Source organism: Bacillus rossius, chromosome 2 (assembly GCF_032445375.1).
Source record: "Bacillus rossius redtenbacheri isolate Brsri chromosome 2, Brsri_v3, whole genome shotgun sequence".
Lineage (NCBI taxonomy): Eukaryota > Metazoa > Arthropoda > Insecta > Phasmatodea > Bacillidae > Bacillus > Bacillus rossius.
In genome coordinates, this window is record NC_086331.1 from 28,254,628 (window position 1) to 28,282,518 (window position 27,891).

A 27,891-nucleotide genomic window follows, 5' to 3' on the forward strand; every position below is an offset into this window, starting at 1 on the left:
GAAAATCTCTAGGCCTACCAGGCACCTCAGCTGCGCCAGATGTCACCATCCTGTTTCCAGTAGATGGAGCCCCTCGAGAAGAACCAAGACAAAAGAAGAAAAAACGAAATAAGAAGAAAGAAGCCCATGAACTTAAGTCTAGAGGACAAGCATATGTAAGCCCATGTACAGGTAAAGAAGCACCAGCTCGATGCTTAAGAGAGCGGTGCAATGGCGATGCCTATGGGAAAAAATCTAAGCAGTGTAAAGAAATAACTGACGACGAAAGATGTTTGACATTTAATAGGTTTTATGAAACTAATTGTTTACAGTTGCAAAGAGATTATATTGCTAGGTACGTTAAGAAAGGTAAAGTTAAGAGAAAAAGGACACACAGCAGAGAATCACGAAGGTCTGCCACACTACACTACACTCTTCCAAAAGGCAATGACTCAGTTCATGTATGTAAAACAATGTTTTTGAATACATTGGGTATTTCAGAACGGACAGTGAGGACTTGTTTGGAGAAGATAAATGCCCAAGGAATGGTAATGCCTGAAAAACGCGGTGGACGACAAGAATCATTAAAAATAAGGGATGACATTTTGAGGACCTCTGTTAAACACCACATTGAGAAGTTCCCAAGGGTTGAGTCACACTATTGCAGACAGTCATCTACCCGCGAGTATATTTTTTTTCAGTTCGGTGCTGCAAAAGTGGTGACAAAAACTAGTGCTACAGTTATGTGATAATATTACATTTCACATATAGTGTACACATTGCTAAACTATGTTGATTTGTATTCTTCTGCATAAAAATCGTTAATTCAAAGAAAATACATATTGACGTAACTGCCAAAATGGATACAATACCTTAACCTTCTGGACCGTCGAACTGGCGTATCTCCATTTAGGCCAATTTACAAAAAATGGCGGCACCTATAAAACTTTCAATCATATTTTCGGAAGTAGCACCAATTATACTATTTGAATTAGTCATTACTTTGCACACAGCTCTATAAAATATTGCTGCAGTTCAGTGAGTTTGGTGCCAATTTTCTTTAAAGTGCTCTCCTGAAAAATTGTCCTTACGGCACTTACGACACTACGTCAGTCTAACGACGAAATGAAACAAGGTGTGTAAAAAGCTAACTTTAAGTTATATGATATGGTCATCTTTAGAATTTTTAAAATTAATCGTCTTACGACAGTAAGCTGGTAACTTTCGTGTATAGTGGCAGCGTTTCTTAAAAAGGCAATGGAGTTGGCCAGATTTTCACACAGAATTTGAGCTTGCTGATAGTCTCTCTCCATGCAGGAGGGAGTCGCTCCACCGAGCTAAGGATAGTCTCTCTCCATGCAGGAAGGGGTCGCTTCACCGTGCTAAGGATAGTCTCTCCATGCAGGAGGGAGTCGCTCCACTGAGCTAAGGATAGTCTCTCTCCATGCATGAGGGATTCGCTCCACCGTGCTAAGGATAGTCTCTCCATGCATGAGGGAGTCGCTCCACCAAGCTAAGGATAGTCTCTCCATGCATGAGGGATTCGCTCCACCGAGCTAAGTATAGTCTCTCCATGCATGAGGGAGTCGCTCCACCGAGCTAAAGATAGTCTCTCCATGTAGGAGGGAGTCGCTCCACCGAGCTAAGGATAGTCTCTCTCCATGCAGGAGAGATTCGCTCCACCGAGCTAAGGATAGTCTCTTTCCATACAGGAGGGAGTCGCTTCATCGGGCATGCAGAGGCCGCACTCGGCACGTGCTATTCCGGTGACATTAATGCTACTTGTCCACGGCCTCCAGGAAGATACATATTATTTTGCATTTGTGGTTGAATATGTGCAGAAACTGTGTGCCGGAATTCTGAAATGTGAAAAACGTAATTCGATTCGCCAAATATACGAAGTAAACAATTTTAGAATCCACTGTGTTATAAGTAACCTGTTTGTCATGTGGGATAAAAAAAAATAGTTTAAAACGATTACAATTCTGTTTTAAATCATTGTGATTCTTTTTATTTAATGAATTAAAATCATTGGTAATACTTGGAGGTAATTTTGAATGTATAATGTTCAAGATACACTTTACATCTGTGGGAATAGATCCTAGTAAGATTTTTCAGTGCGTTAAATACTTTTTTTTTGCGCATTTTGTTGTTTATAATTTTTTTTTTTTCATTATACTTTTTCTTGCACTTTATTTAAAGTGTTTTCAATTTTAACGTGCAACTACCTCTTTGCTTGTCATTAGCTGCTTTATGTATGGAGATGACGTATTATTATTGTAGTTTCTGCAGTTGTAAAAAAAAAGTGAACGAGGCTTTCAGTACTCGCCGGTGATGTGTAAACATGTAACCTCTGTAACGTGCAAACTCACGTCTTTTCATGTTGCTCATGTTGCAGGTAAACTTATAATACGAAACTTGGACACAAAATTTAATATATGATTCCTTAAATAAAGCCGAGCGTGATAAATAAAGTAATAAATAAAATGGTCGCTTTTCAAATACCAAAATTTCTGGATGCCATTCACAGATTTACTTTCTGCGCCCGCCGCTAGAATTCGCTGCCTGAATCGTAAACGTTGCTTGCCACCATCACCCGCAGATAGCAATTATCAGTACGGAACAACCGGAAATTTTAAACTATTGACCTGATTTTCGACAAGGAATCTTATTAAAATACTGCCCATTTTGTTAAAATTCACTAAACAGTTAATACCATAAAGTTTATGCACAACTTAGAAGTTATACTTCTATTGAATTGCTAAAATATTAACATGAAATATTTTTAAATACTTATTATAACACAAAGTATATGTTAGTATATACATTTTTGCTTAAACGACTAAATTAGTCAGTAAGTACTTCCTACAAACAAACCTTAACATTATTGAACTTAATTACTATATTTTAATGTTATTACAAAAGTAAATTAAAATGGGCGCGTGTACTTATGTACGCGCGTTAGAAGTTATACCTACTTGGCGTTATAAAAACTAACATTAATTTTGCATGCAAATAATTAATATATATAATAATAAAAATACTGAAGTGATATTATAAATATGGTTGGTAAAGTATTAATTCAATTAAATAAAATATTTTAATAATTCAGTTTTAAAAAATAATATAAACACATGTATAAAATTAATTATTTAAATTACTAAAATAATATATTAATTTTTTTAGTTAACAATGAAAAACAATAAACATGCTCAATGTTTATTCTTATTTATTAATTTTGATTATTTATAAAAAATAATGTTAATAATTTATAATGCAAATAAAGTATGCACACGAGAACATAACCTCACAAACACTGCCATGAAAACGGCCAAGAGACTACTAAACCTTCCACAGATACTCTGGACAATGGAAGCTTACAAGCAACCTGACATTGTTATAAATGTGGGAACAAAACCTCATTAGTGTAAATACACCCGAAAAAGGTTTATAAACACAATTTCTATCACAAATATTCACAATAAATAAATGTTTTAATTTATGGACCAGTATTCAATATAAATCACTGAAGTAGGGGAGGACGGGGCAAGTTGACGAGCGGGGCAAGATGACGAATGACTTATTTCCACGTCATGGCACTAGATAGCACCACCTAACAGACACTACTAGCGCTCCACACTGGTGGGCACTAAAGAATCGCACAGTGAAGCCGCTGCCACCATTTAGTTGTTTGTTAGATGATGTTCGTACATTTGGTCTGACGTATTGTAATTTTCAAGAACTTCGAAGTAATATCTCATGGACAAACAGGTAAGATATTTGGATATTCAATGCCACACATTATTACCTTAGACTATGTACTTTTCTTAACCACTATATATTGTTAACCTTTTATTTTTTTTCCTAGCGAAAAAATCCAATACTAATAACATTGCTGATCGGGGCAAGTTGACTGGGGCAAGATGACGACTCGTCATCTTGCCCCAAGTGCTTTATACGGTTTTTGTGGTATCCACATACAACTCTTTTATAACTTTTGTTTGATTTTCTGAGCAAAATGCAAGTCATCACAAGCTCACCCATGAAAGCGATTCTGGTTCAGAGGAGAGCTCAGAGGATAGAACAAGAACGTTTGAAGCAACAAAGACAAGAGTCTAGAGAAGCCAAAAAAGGAACTGTTACTAAGAAACTGAAGCTCGATTCTCGAGAAAAATCCAAGAAGCTCCAACTTTCGACAGGCATGACTTCAGCTCAAATATCCGAAGTGCAGTGTCCAGTGTGTGATGAGATTTATGTCAATCCTCCATCAGAAGACTGGATCGAGTGTTGCAAATGCCACACATGGTGGCACGAGGACTGCTCGAACTTTGAAGGAGGAAAATTTGTGTGCGATTATTGTTTATAAAACACCAACTCTGAATTAGTTATGTAAGTTAACTATTAATTGTAATTTTCAACAAACAAAGCCTTTAATAACATGCCTTATATGTAAAAACGCATGTAACAATGTTAAATTAGTTAGTTTACAGTAGTTTGCATTCTAAGAATAAATATGTTTAAACTTGTGTCAAAAATGTCATCTTACCCCGTAGTCAAAGTCATCTTGCCCCGGTAACGGGGCAAGATGGCACATTTGCATTATATTTTTAAAAGGGCAGAATTTTTGAGATAATATAGAAATATAGATTTTTTTCATGTAGTTACACCACGACAAAAGACTATTCTAATAGTGTCTGGAAAGAAGGAAATCGTATTTCCAAAATTAAAATTATAAAAAATGGTGAACTCTTAACATCGCCAACTTGCCCCGTCCTCCCCTATATGATTTAAAAGCACATATATAATTTTTATTTGTATGTAGCCTTTTTCATCCTGTCAATTTTTGTTGATGCTGCGCACGCATCCCAAAAATTCATCCTCATCCTTTTTTCATAATGCACCTAAAGAAGTATAACCTAACCTCAACTATATAAATACACTTTAAAAAGTTTATAAATATAATTTATATAATATTCATAATAAATAAATGTTTTAGTTATATGGATCAGTATTCAATATCAATCACTGAAGTATAGGATTGAAAAGTACTTATATAATATTTATTTATATTAACCCCTTTTTTCATCCTGTGAAAATTTCGTTGTATGGTGCGCGCGCATCGTAAAAAATATTTTTTTTTTCATAATGCGCCTAAGGAAGTATAACTTAAAAAAATGCTAATGCTGATTCCTGGTTAGACTCCTTTATGCTCATTGGTTCCAAGAGAGGGAAAAAGGCGGGGTACGGGAAGACATGTGGGGTACATCATCCACCCCTCAGAGCTCGGAGAGGTCGTCGCTATGAGAAGTGGTTATTCGAACAAATGGTTGTTCGACGTAAAGGCGCTCGGAGAGATGGTCGCTCGGATAAGTGTTCATTCGGACCAGTGGCGTAGCGTGCCATCTCGGCGCCTGGGGCGGGAGACCCATTTTGCCGCCCCCATTCTATAGGTGCTTACTTAAAATTAAATTTCACATGCAATGAGGTACCTTTTATTGAAGTTAAAATAGGATGAGCGGTTTTACAAGCGGATTCTACGGGCCTTATGAGCAGCGAAGTCAGAAATAACTTTGTCAAAATCAATATTAGCAGCCAATTCTTGTTCAATCGACAATATAGCCAAGTTTGATAGTCTAGCGGAGCTCATAGTAGATCTGAGGTAATTTTTTATTAGCTTCAACTTCGAAAAACTTCTCTCACAACTTGCAACACTAATCGCCAAAGTCAAATATATACGAATCAAGATGACTATATTTGGAACCGAAATTCCGAGATTCAGTTTTTGAATGAACTGGAGGAGCTCCAGTGGTCCATTACCACTTATATGTTCCTCTGATTCAGAACAGGCAACAACAACAAACTGCTAAAGACGCTTCCACTCCATCTGAAACTCGTCCTTGTCGATGTCTTCTAATACATGGGAAAGATCACACTCGAACTTGCTGTCCAAAAGTTTCGCTGGCATCAAAAAATCCGAACTTGTCCGATATTTCTTGAATTTGCTGGAATCGAGTCGTCATTTCTTGAATGATCTTGTCGAATGATGCGGTAATCTCTCGACGGATTTCCTGTTCGTGAGACAAAGCTGCATCTTCAGAAGATTCATCGCCATGCATGCGTTTTTTCCTGCGAATTCTTCTCGTTTTCAGTTCGATTCCGAGTTTTTCGCAGAGAGTCTTAGCAAAGTCAATTGCTTCTTGCACGAAATGGTCTCTACTTTCCACTAAGAGGGTTTTCAAAGCGCAGAGTTTCTGAGCACACTTATCCACACTTAGTCCTCGTTGCTGCAGGTAAATCTGTGCGTCATCTACTTCAGGTAGCACTGCAGCCCAAAAGCCAAGAAAAGTTAGGAAGTTAAATGACTGCATGGCTGTCAGGAGAAGACTGGCTCCCGATCTTGTTTCGGAAGTTTGAGATGAATCTGTTAATTGTTCCAGTACCTCAAGAACTACCTCAAACTTATTTTTAAGCATCTTGACAGCTACATGTCTAGCGCTCCAGCGCGTTTCAGTGACTCGTTTTAATGCTTGACCTGTGACGGCAACCAAAGCGTTCCATCGAACAGTTGATGCGGAAAAGAAGGCAAACAGCTTCTCCAGAGTTCCAAAAAATGTCACGGAATCCACTGATTCAGAAGCAGCGTGTACCCCAGCCAAGTTTAGTGAGTGGTTTGTGCATGCAACGAATATAGCTTTCGGATTCGGTGCTTTAATCCGGGCTTGAACTCCATTGTGGATCCCTGACATTGTGGCAGCATTGTCATAAGCCTGTCCTCTCAGATTCTGTATGTCCAGTCCGTCTAATGTTATCTTCGCGATTATATCGTTGCTGAGATCTTCTGCATTTTTTCCTTTTGGTTCGAAGAAGTCAATGAAAGATTCTACCACGGCGACTTTTTCTCCTTCGATATGTACGTATCGCAGAACAGTAGTATACGAATGGCGGAGCTGGGACAGGCGCCAGGCGCTGGTGCTTGGTGCCGATCCACATCTCTGACGTCACGTCCATCTCTGACGTCACGACGGCCATCTTGGATGGTTGTGACCTTGACCTTTGACCTTGACCTTGAATTTGATCCTCAAAAATCGCCAAAATCCGCCAAAATTGGGCAAAATTTGCCCAAAATTCCTCAAAAATCGCCAAAATTTCCATTTCTGTGGAAAAAAGTTCCGCCAAAAAATCTCAAAAAATTCCACAAATTAAAAATTTCTCATTTCGAGGGAAAAATTTCCCGTTTCGAGGGAAAAATTCCCGTTTTTAGTCCTTAAAAATCCCAGCGGCTGAAAATTCCTAAAACTGGCTTAAGCATCCTTAACTCAAGCCTCAGTTAAGCCATTTCTAGGAATAAGGATACCATGACCGTCATCTTGAATTATGACGTCATCTTTGCAATTTCCGTTACGGCCGCCATCTTTAAATTTATTATCCGATTTTAATGAAAAAAAATTTAAAATTCATAAAACAAATTAAATAATAAAATTTTTAATAAAATATTTAAAAAACAAACATTTACGACACGGAGCTCGGAGTCCTCGGTTCGAACCCGACGAGTGCAAAAAAAATAAAAATGGCGACCGATCCTTCCCCCGAGGTGGCTGCAGGCATACTGACTCCCACCACTTTTTATCATCATCTAGTATGACGTCATGGCCGCCATCTTGTCTTCGATGCTGGAAGCCATTATCATTGTATCGTCGGCTAGAGTGCGCCGATGACATGTTAGTTTAATTCGTATCCGCAAGAGTGCAGTAATCATTTATTACTGTGACATCCGCCATCTTGTCATTTGGCCGCCATCTTGAAAATCCGTAATTATTTAGCTAGAAATTCGGGAAAAGTTCCAAAATTCATTAAATAAATCACTCATTAATTTACATATTGATACGATCGATTCCCGTCCTCGGTTCGATACCCGATCGTTGCAATAATGTTTAATCTTATGTAAAAAAAATAATTTAAATAAACCATGTTCAACATTCTTAAAGAGACTTTAAATCCTCTACTACCACCATCCTATCAGACATCAAGATCACCATATTGGAAATGTGTAATTTTAATGCTAGAGATCCGGGAAAAAGTTCAGAAATCATTAAATAAATTTCCGATCAATATACTGATTAATTAGATCGACTAAGATCCTTGGTACGATCTAGGATGATGCAAAAAAAATTAAATATATCATCAATTTAACATAATAGTAACAGGTTCGAGGAATTAAACACCGCAAGTTCTTTTACAAACATAATATTTATTACATAATTTCTATTCTACTACAGGATCACTTACGAAAGCCAACAATCTTATAATCATTTAGTTCCGCAGCGGTGTGAAATGACTAATTCTTAGCTCCAATCGGTTTCTACTAGACAGAGTCCAGCCAGAACCTTTACAGACATAGTCCACCTCTTCTTGACAGAGTTTCTGGATACCGTTTTTAACAGTTTGCTTCACATCGTTAGAACTGTAAATTACTGCAGCAGATGTCTTGAATGCACACTTCTTCACTTCGTCATCGAACGGATATGGCTTTCCATATATACAGTCCAAACACAAGTTATATTTCAAAGGTCCGTTTGTTGCTACATCATCAGTAAGCTGATTGATTATCTTCTGTCTGATATCGTCAAGAAAATTACAAATGTCCTTCGACTCACCGAACGTATTTAGATAATAGTAGTCTTTCAACGTTCCACGAAATGCAGACTGCGCCAAGTAGAAGCCATTATCGTTCACTTGTAATGCTACGAACACAGTCTTAGGTTTAGTTCCATGTTCAGACGTCATAACAATCGGTTGCTGGGCATCTGTTTTTTTGGTTGTACGCTTTCGTGTCTCCAATCTAAAGCGAGGAGTCGAAATGTCGGCAGGTAGTTCAGCAGTAGGAGCACAGACTCCACCTTTACATTTTTTCGCATGATGTCGCAAACTGTCAATTCGAGTAAACCATTTAAGGCACTCATCACATCGAAACTTCATGCGAGAAGGATTCTTCGCGCATTTGCTCCGCTCATGTCTTCGTGCATCATGGTAAAATGCGAACGACGTATCACAGTAGCTGCAAGGATACCGTGGTGATGAAGACGATCCTTTCAGACCCGATCCAGATACAGGCGTTGCAACAGTAGTACCATTTCCAGGCATTCTCTTATGCACATCGATGCATCGTTGTTGCGCCGAAACCTTTACTTTCTGCCGCACAGCAGGACCTTTGCATGCCTTCATGTGCGTTTTCATATTATCTTTTCTGGCAAACTGCTTATGACATTTCTCACAAACAAACATTTTACGATATAGGTTCTTGGCACATTCGCTCCTCTCGTGTCGCCGAGCATTGCTGTTGTTTGAGAAAATCTTGTCACAGTAACAGCACCGATGTTCGCTAGTTGTCAAATCAGCATCCATTGAAGTCTCCATCGAGGTCGTATCGTCGATCGTCGTGGTTTCCTGCACATCCAGCTCAGTAGTCATTAAGCTATCTTCTGCTGGTGGTATCACATCTGTTGAAATCTCCTCCAATGTTGACATCGTCGTCGTTGCCAACGGGATCTGCTCCACCATTGTCGTCGCTGTCGTCAAGGTTCCCGTAGACGATGATACAACGTCCATCGAGTACGACGTTAAAGTCGGTAAATATGCCATCGAGTTCTCAAGAACAGGTAATTACGCGACTTATTCACCAGATGAAATAATCTAGGTGATCCTTACACCGTCGACGACAGTAACAAACTGAGCGACCTGCTGTCTAGGACTCGCTTATATACATGCACCGGATGGAATAATACGCAAGTCAAATCAAGAACCACTTACTATAATACCAGAGTCAAAACAACATTAAAAATAGAAGGACCATCAACGAAAAGGCAGCACATTTGGAAGCACCGACAACGAAAAGGCAGCACCGACAACGAAAAGGCAGCACATTTGGAAGCACCGACAACGAAAAGGCAGCACCGACAACGAAAAGGCAGCACATTTGGAAGCACCGACAAAGAAAAGGCAGCACCGCCAACGAAAAGGAAGCACATTTGGAAGCACCGACAAAGAAAAGGCAGCACCGCCAACGAAAAGGAAGCACATTTGGAAGCACCGACAACGAAAAGGCAGCACCGCCAAAGAAAAGACAGCACTTTTGGAAGCACCGACAACGAAAAGGAAGCACCATCAACGAAAAGGCCGCACCGCCAACGAAAAGGAAGCACATTTGGAAGCACCGGCAAAGAAAAGGCAGCACCGCCCACGAAAAGGAAGCACATTTGGAAGCACCGACAAAGAAAAGGCAGCACCGCCAACGAAAAGGAAGCACATTTGGAAGCACCGACAAAGAAAAGGCAGCACCGCCAACGAAAAGGAAGCACATTTGGAAGCACCGACAACGAAAAGGCAGCACCGCCAAAGAAAAGACAGCACATTTGGAAGCACCGACAACGAAAAGGAAGCACCATCAACGAAAAGGCCGCACCGCCAACGAAAAGGAAGCACATTTGGAAGCACCGGCAAAGAAAAGGCAGCACCGCCCACGAAAAGGAAGCACATTTGGAAGCACCGACAAAGAAAAGGCAGCACCGCCAACGAAAAGGAAGCACATTTGGAAGCACCGACAACGAAAAGGCAGCACCATCGACGAAAAGGAAGCACATTAATTTGTCATTGACTGCAATATTCATTGGTTCCAATATTCATTGGCTCCAATATTCATTGGCTCCAATATTCAATGGCTCCAATATTCATTGACTCCAATATTCATTGGCTCCATCAGTCATTGACACCTACAGTCTTTTGGTCCCAAAAGTCTTTTGGCTCCAAATATATTAGGCTAGAATTCTTCGAGTCTAAGAGACTATGAGACCACATGGTTACAGAACTACGTGACTACGAATCTTCAAGTTTACGAGACTGCGAGGCTACAGAGCTACGAAGCCTCTAGTACACAGGTTTACGTGACTGCGAGGATACAGGACTACCAGTCTGCATGAGTACTTGACTACGAAGCTACTCGTCTACAAGGCTACAATTACAGCATCTGTTTTCGTCAGAATTTTCTCTTTTGCTCCAACTGCACCACCAGCATTATGTTATAAGATTACAAGGCCGCCTGCTTACGTAGCTTCAAGTCTACGAGGATACTTGGATACGTAGCTTCAATTCTACGAGGTCCTAAGACTTCATGACTACGCGACTTCGAGCCATGAGGTTACGAGATTACGTGACTACGAATCTTCATGTTTACGAGACTGCGAGGCTACAGAGCTACGAAGCCTCTAGAAAACGAGTTTACGTGACTGCGTGGATACAGGAATACAAGTCTGCATGAGTTCTTGACTACGAAGCTACTCGTCTGCAAGGCTCCAATTGACACATCTGTCTTCGATGGAATTTTCTCTTTTGCTACATCTACGCCATCAGCATTATGTTATAAGATTACAAAGCTACTTGCTTACGTAGCTTCAAGTCTACGAGGCTCCAATACATCATGACTACGAGACTACGAACCATGAGGTTACGAGACTATGCGATTGCAAGTCTTCAAGGTTACGTCATCGCGAGGCTATAGGACTACGAAGCTTCCAGAACGCATGGTTACGAGAATGCATGACTAATTGGCCGCATGGCTACGAAACTTTATGTCTCTGACTGACTACAATAGCACTATTCAGTGGTGAGAGTTAATTTATTTCATGCAAAGGTACTTGCTGCAAGCAGTTCCGCTTTTCAACATCAGATGACGTCACGTTTTGCTTGCAGGTAAAATAATATTTATTTATTTTATGCGGGATGCGGGTTGTTCACTATCGGTCGCATAAGAAGAATGGCATCGATAGTCTTCAAGGAGAAGGAAGTTCGTCCTTCCTGCTAGTGCTTCTCAGATTTCTCACAGTCCGCCATCTTGGATTGCGACGTCACGGCTTCTATCTTGGATGGGTGTGACTTTGACCTTTGACCGAAACCGCAGGAATGATCGCAAGCACACGGATTAACCATCATAATATTGATAAGAATAATCAGGAGCACATGGAGAAAACCATCATAATATTGGCAAGAATAATCAGGAGCACACGGAGAAAAACGACACATGTTTTCTTTGATATCATAAAATTACAGAAAAAAAATATTTAAAAATAAAAATAAATTAATAAAAAAATTTAAAATAAAAACAAAAAATACATAAAATTCTGGCTTGTACTAGAACTCTATCTTTGCTCAACAATGATAAGTTTACAAGCTAGCAGAATCAGTTAATGTATTTTTTGTTTTTATTTTAAATTTTTTTATTAATTTATTTTTATTTTTAAATATTTTTTTTCTGTAATTTTATGATATCAAAGAAAACATGTGTCGTTTTTCTCCGTGTGCTCCTGATTATTCTTGCCAATATTATGATGGTTTTCTCCGTGTGCTCCTGATTATTCTTATCAATATTATGATGGTTAATCCGTGTGCTTGCGATCATTCCTGCGGTTTCGGTCAAAGGTCAAAGTCACACCCATCCAAGATAGAAGCCGTGACGTCGCAATCCAAGATGGCGGACTGTGAGAAATCTGAGAAGCACTAGCAGGAAGGACGAACTTCCTTCTCCTTGAAGACTATCGATGCCATTCTTCTTATGCGACCGATAGTGAACAACCCGCATCCCGCATAAAATAAATAAATATTATTTTACCTGCAAGCAAAACGTGACGTCATCTGATGTTGAAAAGCGGAACTGCTTGCAGCAAGTACCTTTGCATGAAATAAATTAACTCTCACCACTGAATAGTGCTATTGTAGTCAGTCAGAGACATAAAGTTTCGTAGCCATGCGGCCAATTAGTCATGCATTCTCGTAACCATGCGTTCTGGAAGCTTCGTAGTCCTATAGCCTCGCGATGACGTAACCTTGAAGACTTGCAATCGCATAGTCTCGTAACCTCATGGTTCGTAGTCTCGTAGTCATGATGTATTGGAGCCTCGTAGACTTGAAGCTACGTAAGCAAGTAGCTTTGTAATCTTATAACATAATGCTGATGGCGTAGATGTAGCAAAAGAGAAAATTCCATCGAAGACAGATGTGTCAATTGGAGCCTTGCAGACGAGTAGCTTCGTAGTCAAGAACTCATGCAGACTTGTATTCCTGTATCCACGCAGTCACGTAAACTGATTTTCTAGAGGCTTCGTAGCTCTGCAGCCTCGCAGTCTCGTAAACATGAAGATTCGTAGTCACGTAATCTCGTAACCTCATGGCTCGAAGTCGCGTAGTCATGAAGTCTTAGGACCTCGTAGAATTGAAGCTACGTATCCAAGTATCCTCGTAGACTTGAAGCTACGTAAGCAGGCGGCCTTGTAATCTTATAACATAATGCTGGTGGTGCAGTTGGAGCAAAAGAGAAAATTCTGACGAAAACAGATGCTGTAATTGTAGCCTTGTAGACGAGTAGCTTCGTAGTCAAGTACTCATGCAGACTGGTAGTCCTGTATCCTCGCAGTCACGTAAACCTGTGTACTAGAGGCTTCGTAGCTCTGTAGCCTCGCAGTCTCGTAAACTTGAAGATTCGTAGTCACGTAGTTCTGTAACCATGTGGTCTCATAGTCTCTTAGACTCGAAGAATTCTAGCCTAATATATTTGGAGCCAAAAGACTTTTGGGACCAAAAGACTGTAGGTGTCAATGACTGATGGAGCCAATGAATATTGGAGTCAATGAATATTGGAGCCATTGAATATTGGAGCCAATGAATATTGGAGCCAATGAATATTGGAACCAATAAATATTGCAGTCAATGACAAATTAATGTGCTTCCTTTTCGTCGATGGTGCTGCCTTTTCGTTGTCGGTGCTTCCAAATGTGCTTCCTTTTCGTTGGCGGTGCTGCCTTTTCTTTGTCGGTGCTTCCAAATGTGCTTCCTTTTCGTGGGCGGTGCTGCCTTTTCTTTGCCGGTGCTTCCAAATGTGCTTCCTTTTCGTTGGCGGTGCGGCCTTTTCGTTGATGGTGCTTCCTTTTCGTTGTCGGTGCTTCCAAATGTGCTGTCTTTTCTTTGGCGGTGCTGCCTTTTCGTTGTCGGTGCTTCCAAATGTGCTTCCTTTTCGTTGGCGGTGCTGCCTTTTCTTTGTCGGTGCTTCTAAATGTGCTTCCTTTTCGTTGGCGGTGCTGCCTTTTCTTTGTCGGTGCTTCCAAATGTGCTGCCTTTTCGTTGTCGGTGCTGCCTTTTCGTTGTCGGTGCTTCCAAATGTGCTGCCTTTTCGTTGTCGGTGCTGCCTTTTCGTTGTCGGTGCTTCCAAATGTGCTGCCTTTTCGTTGTCGGTGCTGCCTTTTCTTTGTCGGTGCTTCCAAATGTGCTTCCTTTTCGTGGGCGGTGCTGCCTTTTCTTTGCCGGTGCTTCCAAATGTGCTTCCTTTTCGTTGGCGGTGCGGCCTTTTCGTTGATGGTGCTTCCTTTTCGTTGTCGGTGCTTCCAAATGTGCTGTCTTTTCTTTGGCGGTGCTGCCTTTTCGTTGTCGGTGCTTCCAAATGTGCTTCCTTTTCGTTGGCGGTGCTGCCTTTTCTTTGTCGGTGCTTCCAAATGTGCTTCCTTTTCGTTGGCGGTGCTGCCTTTTCTTTGTCGGTGCTTCCAAATGTGCTGCCTTTTCGTTGTCGGTGCTGCCTTTTCGTTGTCGGTGCTTCCAAATGTGCTGCCTTTTCGTTGTCGGTGCTGCCTTTTCGTTGTCGGTGCTTCCAAATGTGCTGCCTTTTCGTTGTCGCTGCTGCCTTTTCGTTGTCGGTGCTTCCAAATGTGCTGCCTTTTCGTTGTCGGTGCTGCCTTTTCGTTGTTGGTGCTTCCAAATGTGCTGCCTTTTCGTTGTCGGTGCTGCCTTTTCGTTGTCGGTGCTTCCAAATGTGCTGCCTTTTCGTTGTCGGTGCTGCCTTTTCGTTGTCGGTGCTTCCAAATGTGCTGCCTTTTCGTTGATGGTCCTTCTATTTTTAATGTTGTTTTGACTCTTTTATTATAGTAAGTGGTTCTTGATTTGACTTGCGTATTATTCCATCCGGTGCATGTATATAAGCGAGTCCTAGACAGCAGGTCGCTCAGTTTGTTACTGTCGTCGACGGTGTAAGGATCACCTAGATTATTTCATCTGGTGAATAAGTCGCGTAATTACCTGTTCTTGAGAACTCGATGGCATATTTACCGACTTTAACGTCGTACTCGATGGACGTTGTATCATCGTCTACGGGAACCTTGACGACAGCGACGACAATGGTGGAGCAGATCCCGTTGGCAACGACGACGATGTCAACATTGGAGGAGATTTCAACAGATGTGATACCACCAGCAGAAGATAGCTTAATGACTACTGAGCTGGATGTGCAGGAAACCACGACGATCGACGATACGACCTCGATGGAGACTTCAATGGATGCTGATTTGACAACTAGCGAACATCGGTGCTGTTACTGTGACAAGATTTTCTCAAACAACAGCAATGCTCGGCGACACGAGAGGAGCGAATGTGCCAAGAACCTATATCGTAAAATGTTTGTTTGTGAGAAATGTCATAAGCAGTTTGCCAGAAAAGATAATATGAAAACGCACATGAAGGCATGCAAAGGTCCTGCTGTGCGGCAGAAAGTAAAGGTTTCGGCGCAACAACGATGCATCGATGTGCATAAGAGAATGCCTGGAAATGGTACTACTGTTGCAACGCCTGTATCTGGATCGGGTCTGAAAGGATCGTCTTCATCACCACGGTATCCTTGCAGCTACTGTGATACGTCGTTCGCATTTTACCATGATGCACGAAGACATGAGCGGAGCAAATGCGCGAAGAATCCTTCTCGCATGAAGTTTCGATGTGATGAGTGCCTTAAATGGTTTACTCGAATTGACAGTTTGCGACATCATGCGAAAAAATGTAAAGGTGGAGTCTGTGCTCCTACTGCTGAACTACCTGCCGACATTTCGACTCCTCGCTTTAGATTGGAGACACGAAAGCGTACAACCAAAAAAACAGATGCCCAGCAACCGATTGTTATGACGTCTGAACATGGAACTAAACCTAAGACTGTGTTCGTAGCATTACAAGTGAACGATAATGGCTTCTACTTGGCGCAGTCTGCATTTCGTGGAACGTTGAAAGACTACTATTATCTAAATACGTTCGGTGAGTCAAAGGACATTTGTAATTTTCTTGACGATATCAGACAGAAGATAATCAATCAGCTTACTGATGATGTAGCAACAAACGGACCTTTGAAATATAACTTGTGGTTGGACTGTATATATGGAAAGCCATATCCGTTCGATGACGAAGTGAAGAAGTGTGCATTCAAGACATCTGCTGCAGTAATTTACAGTTCTAACGATGTGAAGCAAACTGTTAAAAACGGTATCCAGAAACTCTGTCAAGAAGAGGTGGACTATGTCTGTAAAGGTTCTGGCTGGACTCTGTCTAGTATAAACCGATTGGAGCTAAGAATTAGTCATTTCACACCGCTGCGGAACTAAATGATTATAAGATTGTTGGCTTTCGTAAGTGATCCTGTAGTAGAATAGAAATTATGTAATAAATATTATGTTTGTAAAAGAACTTGCGGTGTTTAATTCCTCGAACCTGTTACTATTATGTTAAATTGATGATATATTTAATTTTTTTTGCATCATCCTAGATCGTACCAAGGATCTTAGTCGATCTAATTAATCAGTATATTGATCGGAAATTTATTTAATGATTTCTGAACTTTTTCCCGGATCTCTAGCATTAAAATTACACATTTCCAATATGGTGGTCTTGATGTCTGATAGGATGGTGGTAGTAGAGGATTTAAAGTCTCTTTAAGAATGTTGAACATGGTTTATTTAAATTATTTTTTTTTACATAAGATTAAACATTATTGCAACGATCGGGTATCGAACCGAGGACGGGAATCGATCGAATCAATATGTAAATTAATGAGTGATTTATTTAATGAATTTTGGAACTTTTCCCGAATTTCTAGCTAAATAATTACGGATTTTCAAGATGGCGGCCAAATGACAAGATGGCGGATGTCACAGTAATAAATGATTACTGCACTCTTGCGGATACGAATTAAACTAACATGTCATCGGCGCACTCTAGCCGACGATACAATGATAATGGCTTCCAGCATCGAAGACAAGATGGCGGCCATGACGTCATACTAGATGATGATAAAAAGTGGTGGGAGTCAGTATGCCTGCAGCCACCTCGGGGGAAGGATCGGTCGCCATTTTTATTTTTTTTGCACTCGTCGGGTTCGAACCGAGGACTCCGAGCTCCGTGTCGTAAATGTTTGTTTTTTAAATATTTTATTAAAAATTTTATTATTTAATTTGTTTTATGAATTTTAAATTTTTTTTCATTAAAATCGGATAATAAATTTAAAGATGGCGGCCGTAACGGAAATTGCAACGATGACGTCATAATTCAAGATGACGGTCATGGTATCCTTATTCCTAGAAATGGCTTAACTGAGGCTTGAGTTAAGGATGCTTAAGCCAGTTTTAGGAATTTTCAGCCGCTGGGATTTTTAAGGACTAAAAACGGGAATTTTTCCCTCGAAACGGGAAATTTTTCCCTCGAAATGAGAAATTTTTAATTTGTGGAATTTTTTGAGATTTTTTGGCGGAACTTTTTTCCACAGAAATGGAAATTTTGGCGATTTTTGAGGAATTTTGGGCAAATTTTGCCCAATTTTGGCGGATTTTGGCGATTTTTGAGGATCAAATTCAAGGTCAAGGTCAAAGGTCAAGGTCACAACCATCCAAGATGGCCGTCGTGACGTCAGAGATGGACGTGACGTCAGAGATGTGGATCGGCACCAAGCACCAGCGCCTGGCGCCTGTCCCAGCTCCGCCATTCGTATACTACTCAGAACTTGGCTCATTTGGTCATTGTGGGAGATGACTGGTGTGCTGTCGAAGATTACGCAATAATATTTAGCTTCTTGAATACGACGGATGATGGTGGATCGAACTTGCTGTCCCAGTAAGTTTATAAATTCATTCTGGGTTTCTGGAGATAGATACGAAACTGAGACTCTTGCTCCCAGCTTTATCTTTGTCAGGTGTTCCATTAGAAGAGGGTCGTATTTAGCTAGGAGGTGCACTAACTCCAGAAAGTTCCCGCGATTGCCACTATCATCTCCTCGAATGTCTTCTCGATGTCCTCTGAAGGCCAGATTCTGTTTGGCTAAGAACTGGATAATATTCAGCAACCTGTACAGTACATCCCTCCACTTCTTCTCCTCACTTTCGAAAACTTCTTGTTGTTTCTGATCGATGGTTGCTTTACAGTTCAGGCGAACTTCCAACTCCTTCCATTTCAAGAAGCTCTGTTCATGGCCCAGGCTATTTTCATGGTCTCCTATTCTTGGATTTAGCTTCCACCATTTGTTGGATCCTTCTTCAGATGCGAAGTTAGAGCCGGAATTGCCAAACAGCTTGCAAGAAAAACAATACAAGGATTGCTTCAAAGGCGAGTACACCATCCATGTTCGGAGAACCTTTTCGCCGTTAGATAATGGTTTGTAGAACCACTCTTTGGTTAGTTTTCGGGTACCGCCTTTCGTTGAAGTCCCTGAGCGAACAACATCGGCAAATTTGGAATCGATGTGCTGTACTGAGTCAGATCCGCGACATACTAGAAGCGTTCTTACTTCGTCGGTCATAGGAGAAGGCCAGCAACCTACATCGTCGAGATTCACATCTTTGATTTCGGCAGGAGCAGAAGGCACGATTTCAATTATGTCTTCTTTGGCAACATTCACTTTTTCTGCAGGCTTATGACTAGATGCTTGAGGTACTTTTAATGAGTCGACTTCGTCTTGACCCTGCTCTGTGGTGGGACCAGAACTACTTCCAACTGCGACGGCAGGTACGTCTTCTTCTTGTACCTGTAAAATAAGTTATGTATTCCCATGAATATTGGCCGGAGGACACGTTCGAATTTCAAATAAGTATTTTATCTATCACAAAACAAAAGTGGTTTTGGTGACGGCGTGGTTTGCCGGGCTTATAGGAAAATTTACAAACAAAATTGATTTTGTATGGCAGCTACCTTTTTTAGAGTTTCCCGGTAAAAACTGACTGAGTAAGCCATGTTATAGATGTTATTAAAAGATAAAATGACGAGAAATTTGAGAAAAATCGTTGGCGCCATTTTTGAGCTAAATGAAAAATTATGTTTTCTTTGTATGACAGGTACCATAAATAATCAAGATATCCAAAAACAAAAAAAAAATATTCCTAGACTACTACTAGATTTACAAAACATCCCCTATTGAAGTTTTAAATTCAAGTAGCAGGACAAAATTCAGTCGTAAACTTAAAAAGATGTACCTTAACTCAATGTAATTTATGTTAATATACTCCATACTTTTTAAACAATAATCAATGTTCAAACAGCTATTAGAGCAATTTTAAGTGTATTATAAAATAAGATTTAATGTACGAGTGTGACTCCGTACTCGCAGACAAACCTAGGTGAATAGGTTTTGCGAGACTAATGTAAGAAATATTGTAACTTTTGTAAACAATAAATAAATAATAATAATAATAATAATAATAATATAGGAGTTTTACTGTGTCCCGGTTTGCGGAAGTTGTTTGGTTTGCCCTGGGTTAAGGTCAAACTTTACAGTACAATGCGTAGTACTAAATTCAATGAGTGCGAAAGAGAGCCATCGACACGGGCCGACGCGTGAAACAAAAGATTTTGTATGAGTAATTAACATAATAAGGAGTGCCGCTCAACTCGGCTCGCGCGCGCCGGGCGGCGCGGCGTGATGCGATGTTGCCGTTCGTATGTAAACAAACAAACGTTATAAAGAGCTCTGTCAGTGATTTCGCAGTTTTTCTTTTAAATAAATATTAAAAAATAGTTGGTGCGCAAAATTTTAGATAAAAATGGAACATTATAGTGTGTCTGACACATGTAATGGATGAATCATAGATCAGATCTCAACCCGCTTCACCGGCGACCCGCCCCCGCGGGTTGCCGCCCGGGGCGGGCCGCCCCCTCCGCCCCACCCACGCTACGCCACTGATTCGGACAAGTGTCAAACATCCGCTTAAAACAGCAAATAGGATGCTCTTGTTAAGATTATGAAAATGTTTATTTTCTAGCTTTTTAACAAGTAAATTAATATCGTATAAAACTAAATATTAAAGATACTTGTCGTTTTTCGCCTTCAATATAGTTACGATTACTACTTAAATTACTTGAGCTTCAAGTTTTACGACAAAAAGGCAGCACATTGAATGTTTTTAGGCACTTGATACGCCCACCGGTGTCACCTTAGTCGTTATTTGGCTTATTTTTTTTTAAATCACAGATAGTTTAATGTTTACTGGTACATTAATAACTGGAATACATTAAAATGAAATCATTTAAAATAAATAATCGAAAAAATTGTAACTTTGAAAGTCAAACTTAGCTACAAGTTTACAACCATTGGTCTGGCACATATTAGTTTTTGTACTCATCCGATCTCGCATTTATAGAACGGCTCTTACCGAGCTACATACATTTTGCTGAGTTTGTGCCCCGGTCAATCTCCACATGCGGGAAACTTCCGCTGCGATTTGATTTTTCCATCCGTCCACTGTTTGGATAGTAAAGATCCAACACAGTAGTTGACCATGATTAGTTGATATCATCCGTTACCATTAATATAATTTATGTGTGTTTTGTGTGTGCACGGCATGAGGAGCATATGAGTGAATGTGCACGGATGTTGGTGTGTGGTAAATAAAAATTGAGGATTTACAAACATACTGCAATTATTGTATCAGCAATATTATTTTATCTGTGGTGTTTTCCCAGAATTTTAGAGTTTCACCTGAAAGTATATTTGTATCTTCAAAATTTATTTATTGTCTTATTTTAAGTGGCGAAGTCTTGTATTACACATAACCACTTTTATTTACTGAATAGGTACCTGCCAGATTAGCTTAGTAAAAACTATAGCCAAAAAAAAAAAAAGATACTTACAAATACAATAAAATAAAAACTAAATTAACAAGTCACTAGCAAATATAAAAATAACAAAAAATTAGCACATAAGATGAACATGATTTACCTGACGTATAATATATTAAAGTTATATAGTAAAAAATTGTTTTTCTAGGTCTATCTAATGCTATAGTTTTAACAGTTTTAAAATAAAACTAAAACAATTTTAAACAATACTAATACATTTTCTTATAATACGTAGGTCCGTTAAATTGGTCACTTTCCTGCCAACAATTGGCGCCGTGGATCATATTTCCACCAGACGAGACGTGAAGAATTGAAGGGGGAATGGAACAGGGAGGGGGGATAGGGGGATGGGGTGATGGGCGCTGCGCCAGCAGCCCGGCAGCGGCGGGGCGGACCAGCTGCTGCGTCGGCAGCTGGCAGTCGCGGCCGAGAATGGCATGGCGCGCGATGGCGCCGCCTACGAGATGCGCGTGCAGTGGCTGTCGCTGGACGGCGCACCGCTGGTCGACTGCGTGGTGCGCGTGTGCCGGCTGCCGGCGGAGCGCGGGGGCAGCCGGGCCGTGTGCCTGCCGCGCCACGCCCACCAGCTGCCACCGGGGGAAGTGGAGGTAGCCGCGTGGCCGCACGCCGCGCGCTGCCTCGCGCACCTGCTGCTGTTCGCCGCGCTGCTGCTGCTGCTGGGCGTGTGGCGCGCGGAGCAGCTGCCCGTCCCGCCCGTCACCCCCTCTCCCCCCGTCCCCCCGCCGCGCCGGGCCACCCCCGCCACCCCCGCCGCCCCCGCCGCACCGCGCCGGTGCACCTCAGCGCAGCCCGTGCTGCAGCGCGCCGCACGGTGAGTCAACACCACTTCACCTCACCCGTCCGTCACTGTATTTCATCTCTCGGAGATGTTTATTGATGTTTGCTATTTATGTCGTTTTTATGTACGTATTGTATTAGTATTTCCTCGGGAACATTCAGAGTCGTGAATAAATAGTTTGAACATGAGTTTTAAGAACACTGCCGCAACCAAAACCACAGATATAATCCATCCGTTAGAATGTTAGAATTTTTGCGGCCATCCGATTGGCTGCAGGTTACGTGACCGACGGATGGAAGCGACGGGCTATCGTACTTCCGCCTAACTTCCATTAACAATTCAACTCCATGTGATTCAATAAGACTTGCTATATCGTACATTGCGATAAGCATTTATATATACAAGCCCGGTATTTGGATTAAGTGAGCAGCTCTAGGTTTAGCTCTTGCTTCGTACTATGTTATTGCTAAAACCGTTAAATGTTTTCGGCCACTCGGAAGCTCTAAACGTTTACGTCATTTACGAAGTTTATTTAATAACTAAGAAAATGCGCGTGTTGACTACTTTGTGTCATTTATTATGTTCGCGCGATGGAGTTAGCTAAAAACGTCACAGTCCAATTATTTTCAGAGGAGAACAATTTTATTTCTGCATGTAATTTTGCAATTCTTGCTGTTATGTGTTCTTTTCCCAAATTCCATACTACCACCTACACCAAAATTAATTTTTCAAAGACTAAAACAATCCAAATAAATAAAGGTTTGGGGTTTACATTTGGTGCAGCCAGGACGCTGTGTTAGTTGTGTGTTGTGAAAGTGCATATCACCAGGGCCGGCGCGTCCATATAGGCGAACTAGGCAGCCGCCTAGGGCGCCAAGTAGCAGGGGGCGGCGCGCACGACACATAACAGCTGATATATGTTTAACGATTATTGAAACTAGATTAAAATGGATTTTTGTAACAGTTTGGAATGTTTATATTGATATAAGTAATTATTTAAAGTCCACGTTGACCAATTTATGATTTGTAATAAGTAAAAAAAAACACAAGCCTGCTTTCATTTGATTGTTGACAAAATCTTAGGCTTACGTGATGTATTTTGAGGCAAAGAAATTTTTTTGGGGTGTACGGCCGGGGTGGTGGTGGGGAAGGGGGGGGGGGCATTCAGGTATTTTCGCCTAGGGCGCCAATTTACCTTGCACCAGTCCTGCATATCACCATTACTGTCGGCGTGTTAATACTATGCTTCTTGCGGCCGGGCGTTTAAATGAAGCATCCTGATTTATCACCGTATAGTGCAAGAAAGGTTGAAGATTCTAGTGGATCAGTGGATTACAAATTTGAGTCATGCCTGGAACTGGGATCGAAGCCGTGACCCTCACCACGGGCAACACCCACACGTACAGGAAACCCTTGTTTGGAATTCCCCGCCTTGTTTGGAGGTGTCCTTGAGGCCTGCGGACAGCGCAGTGCCCGGAATCCCGAACAAAAAAACAAATCTTTTCCCGCCCCAAGACGGGAACTACGCAGTCCTACGTGGCGTCAGGGCCGCTGCCAGGTTTAGTGAGGGAAAGGGGGGCCGTGGGGCGGGGGTCCGTACATCCATTATATAATTTTGTATGCGTAAGTTCTTTATAATTGTGCTTTAAAAACAAATTTCCACACAAAAATCTCAGAACAGTAAACTGTTAGAAGTCCAACTTTTACATATATAAATATAAGTAATGGTTTTACCTGAGAAAAGAAGACTGAACATTTGATGTTGTAGTTTTTATTTCATTGTTTTTTTAAAAAAAATTCTGAAGATTGACTGTTTCGTTAAAAAACAAGGCATAAATTCATATATTATTACTAGATAATGCCCGGCATGCGTTGCAATGCCTCAATCAATTTTTTTTGTAATTTTTTAAACGTATACTAAGCATCTCTCTTTATCTCTCTAATTCTCTATCTCTCTATGTATATCTCTATAACTCTCTCTATCTTTATATTTATATCTCTATCTCTCTATATATCTTTCTAGCGGACCCGACAGACATTGTCCTGCCCAAATGTACTTTTTGTGAGATATGGATATGGCGGTAAGTATTTCTACGCTGGACATTTTGTATCTTCTCATTATACATACCCCTCCTCTTGGGCACGCCACTGCCGTTACCAAAAACCTTTCCCATGGTTACGCAGAAGGCAACAACAATGCAAAAGCCCGTTTCCATGGAGGCTAATTATCAGCAATGCTTAGTTTTTTGCTTTTAAAGCGTGTATTTTTAGTTTTTCTTAACTCAGAATCGAGATAAAATATCCAATTGTGAATCTAAACCATCCTCGAATCCCCGTGAACTCACACACAAAATTTCATCAAAATCGCGTACAAACAGACAGACAGAAAAAGTACTGTTTTATTATAGTAAGATAGATAGATTATTCTTACATGTCCGCATCCATGCAGTATTTGAAAAATCAGCATGCATAGCCCCACACCTATAACTATACATATCTGCTGCCCACGACTATTTCCGCATGGAATTTTGTATTATCTTGCACCATTTAGAAATTTAAACATTATAACATAACAGTTGATACAGTTGTAGTAGTTTTCTTATGTTCACAAATGATAATTTTTCTCACCTCTATTTCAGTCTTTGCAATAAAAATATGTTACTACCTAAATTTTGAGTAAATATGTTTCTACTTTCAAATGTAATGACGGAAAGACACTTCATAAAATGTCTTTGTAAACCACATTTACTGTTTTTTCCGTCTTGAGCTAGAATGTAAAGATTGTCTGCATTACTGACCCGCGAGCAAGCTACATACATTTCAGAGAGAGAGAGAGAGAGTGAGAGAAAGACACCTATTGAATGTCTATCTGACTAATTTTTTTATGAGAGCATATTTTCATTAAATAAATCATGAAATCATTCAACGATAAAAGCTGTTTATTTAATTAAGCGGACGGGTTCGCTCCAAGGAGAAAATTGACGCGGCGAAACCCCGTGGACATAGAGAAATGACACACACTCACTATTTGTGTGGCTATGAAACATGATTTTTTTCTGCAATGTAAATTGCAATATACAAAAAGGGTATTGAAAATTGAAACAAATATGGCGACACTATAAACTGTCAGGATCTTTATTTTTTTCTTACTCTCTACTTAGTTCCTTACAATAAAAAAACATAATGGCTTCTAATAATGCTTTGCAATTTTTGCTTTTAAAGCGTGTTTTTTTAGTTTTTATTAACTCAGAATCGAGATAAAATATCCAATTGTGAATCTAAACCATCCTCACTATTTGTGTGGCTATGAAACATGATTTTTTTTCTGCAATTTAAATTGTAATATACAAAAAGGGTATTGAAAATTGAAACAAATATGGCGACACTATAAACTGTCAGGATCTTTATTTTTTTCTTACTCTCTACTTAGTTCCTTACAATAGCAAAACTTAATGGCTTCTAATAATGCGTTGCAATTTTTGCTTTTAAAGCGTGTTTTTTTTTTTTTAGTTTTTCTTAACTCAGAATCGAGATAAAATATCCAATTGTGAATCTAAACCATCCTCGAATCCCCGTGAACTCACACACAAAATTTCATCAAAATCGGTCCAGCCGTCTAGGAGGAGTTCAGTGACATACACACGCACACAAGAAATATATATATAAAGATATATAATACATGAAGCAACGTTTCAAGTTTGTATGAAATACATGCTTACAAATAACACTTGTGCAAAAGAGCATACTTGGACACACAATTCCTGCCGCCTCTGTGTGTGAGGCATGTTGGGCCGGGGGGGGGGGGGGAGGGAACACGTTATTTGCATCCCACTAAAACTGGAGTCACAGTGCCACGACGAACACGACACGACAGACCCGACAAACCGTCGTACATCGTTACAGCACGACTGATTTGACTTTCAACTCATTCCAAACCAAATACTTTAATAAAATATAGTAGAGAATGCGCTAAAAACAGCCTAGAAGAGAAAAGGAACATGCTATCTCAGCCCATGCTTTTTCTTTTGGCAAATTTCTGTAGTCTTTCAACCCAATGTCATATAGAATACCATGAGCGCGAACTTTTAAATATTATAAGTTCTTCGCTCAATTCGACCATTCTTAAATTAAATCTTCACCAAACTACAATAATAACATTGACCTCAATCATTATGATATCCGTTTATATAAACAGATGAAGCCAAGCTAATAATATTAAAGCCTATCCACACATCAAACGAAATTTCATTTTTCAGCAGAATGATTTACCAAGTAGGTAAATATTTTTGAAGTTTAGTTCTGGAAGGTTTCCGCTTAAGATTCCGTTTTTTTTTCTTTCTGTCGGGCAGCACGACACGACAAAATTAGAAATATAATCTATTCCTTGCGGGCCGTCGGGGCGCGTATTCTGTCGGGCCGACGTCACGGCGACCTCGTATTTCATTGGCTATTGAGTGTGTCGGGCCTGACATGTCGTGCCCGTCGTGGAATTGTGACTCCAGCTTAAGAATTAAAACAATCCTCCAAATTAATTTCTCTGTAACCGTATGTAGCTAAGTTGCTATAATTCTTATTTATATTCACAAAGATATATATATATATCTATACTAATATTATAAATCTGAAGAGTTTGTTTGTTTGTTTGTTTGTTTGTTTGAACGCGCTAATCTCCGGAACCACTGGTCCGATTTGAAAAATTCTTTCAGTGTTGGACAGTACATTTATCGAGGAAGGCTATAGGCTATATTATATCATCAATAACATTAGGGATCCTTACTAAAAGTTCAATTTAGAATCAAATGCGTTGGAGGGGGTTAGATGCAACATGCAGTACACGTACGAAGTGTGTGTTGACAATGCCGCAGGCGCTAGAAGTTTATTTCCCATTGCCTATTAACATTGTTGGCACGCACTAGATGGCTTATCATTCTTAATTGTCCCATACAAGTAAAAAACACCCGTGTGATATTAACAACGAAGTAATCAGTACCCTCTTAAGAGTTCAATTAGTATTTAAATACTTTTTATCACTTTAAATCGCAAACCTAAACTATTGTTTTTTTTCCTCTCTCTGTGTTTAATTTGTTTTTATTGCCCTTTTTTCAAGTATATATATTTTACAGACTTGAAACTTCACAGTAATGTTCCTTATGTTACGCAGGATGACATTTTCCGAAAATTAGATCCCATGGGTGGTTAAAACCAGGGCAACAGTGGGTACTTTGTCTGCATGAGAACAGGATTTTGCATTGTTCATGCCTTCTGCGTCTCCATGGCAACGGGCATCGCGCGGCAGTGGCGTACCCACAAGGAGGGACATGTATAATGAGCGGCGCAAGAGTGATCTGCCTGTAGACTGCCGTAGCGAAGTACGGGTACATCAGTTGTACGTTGCGTGCACGAGTCGGGAAACCATCTGTGCTATTCATTTTCTCTCCGGTACATTATACAGCATTGTAATAAATTTTCACTGAAATTTTTTTTATTTACCAATACTGTAAATGGGAGATGTGGCTTAATTTTTTTCCCATTAGTATAGCCATCCGAAGCCGGGTCGGGCAGCTAGTATATATATATATATATATACACCTGGCTGTAGGGCTCCGGACTCCACAGACCTCTCCCTGGGGCGTGTATTGCATTGACGACAGTCGACCTCGAGGATTTCGTCAAGAAAATCCTCTTCGTGTGTGGGTGAGGATTCGGTAGAGGAAATCCCCAAGGAAATCTCAGAAGCTTTTCCTGTGCGTGTATGGCTATCTTTATGCGATTACTAGAGGTCTGAGGGTCTCGAGGATTTTTTTTTTTTTTTTTTTGGTAGCAAAGTGAGTCGGGTCGACGGCGGTTGAATGGCGTGATCGCACGAATCCCGTCGATTCCCGGGTCTTCCGCGAGCGGGGAACGTGACAAGACACCCCGGGTATTGCTATTCTTCGTGCCGTTGCATGCGGTGGCTGCTCGTTCACATCAGTAACGCCCCGCCACCCCTGTTGAACATCGCCGCCACGATAGCTGGACCTAAGGCCGCTAAAATATTCTCGTCATTGGACTTAAAATCAGGCTACTGGCAAGTGACAATCAGACCTGGCTAGGCGACAATCGCGCAGAGTGTGACATATTGCTAGTTGGCTAGGCGACTATCGTGCAACACACGTTGCTGATGA

At 40.5% G+C, this 27,891-nt stretch overlaps 1 protein-coding gene across 4 annotated transcripts in view; it reads left to right on the forward strand.

Annotated features, from left to right (window-relative positions):
• The window catches only part of LOC134529196 (SRSF protein kinase 3-like), a 270,468-nt gene that overhangs the window by 135,003 nt on the left and 107,574 nt on the right, over positions 1 to 27,891 (forward strand). Inside the window, exon 1 of one of the 4 annotated variants that reach the window (XM_063363042.1) lies at positions 21,372 to 21,760. The exons of the other annotated variants lie outside the window; for them this stretch is intronic. Within the exon in view, the coding sequence (XP_063219112.1) occupies positions 21,393 to 21,760 (368 nt within the window). The 5' untranslated portion in view covers positions 21,372 to 21,392. Of the gene's footprint in view, positions 1 to 21,371; positions 21,761 to 27,891 lie in introns of those variants that run through there. 4 annotated transcript variants of the gene reach the window in all.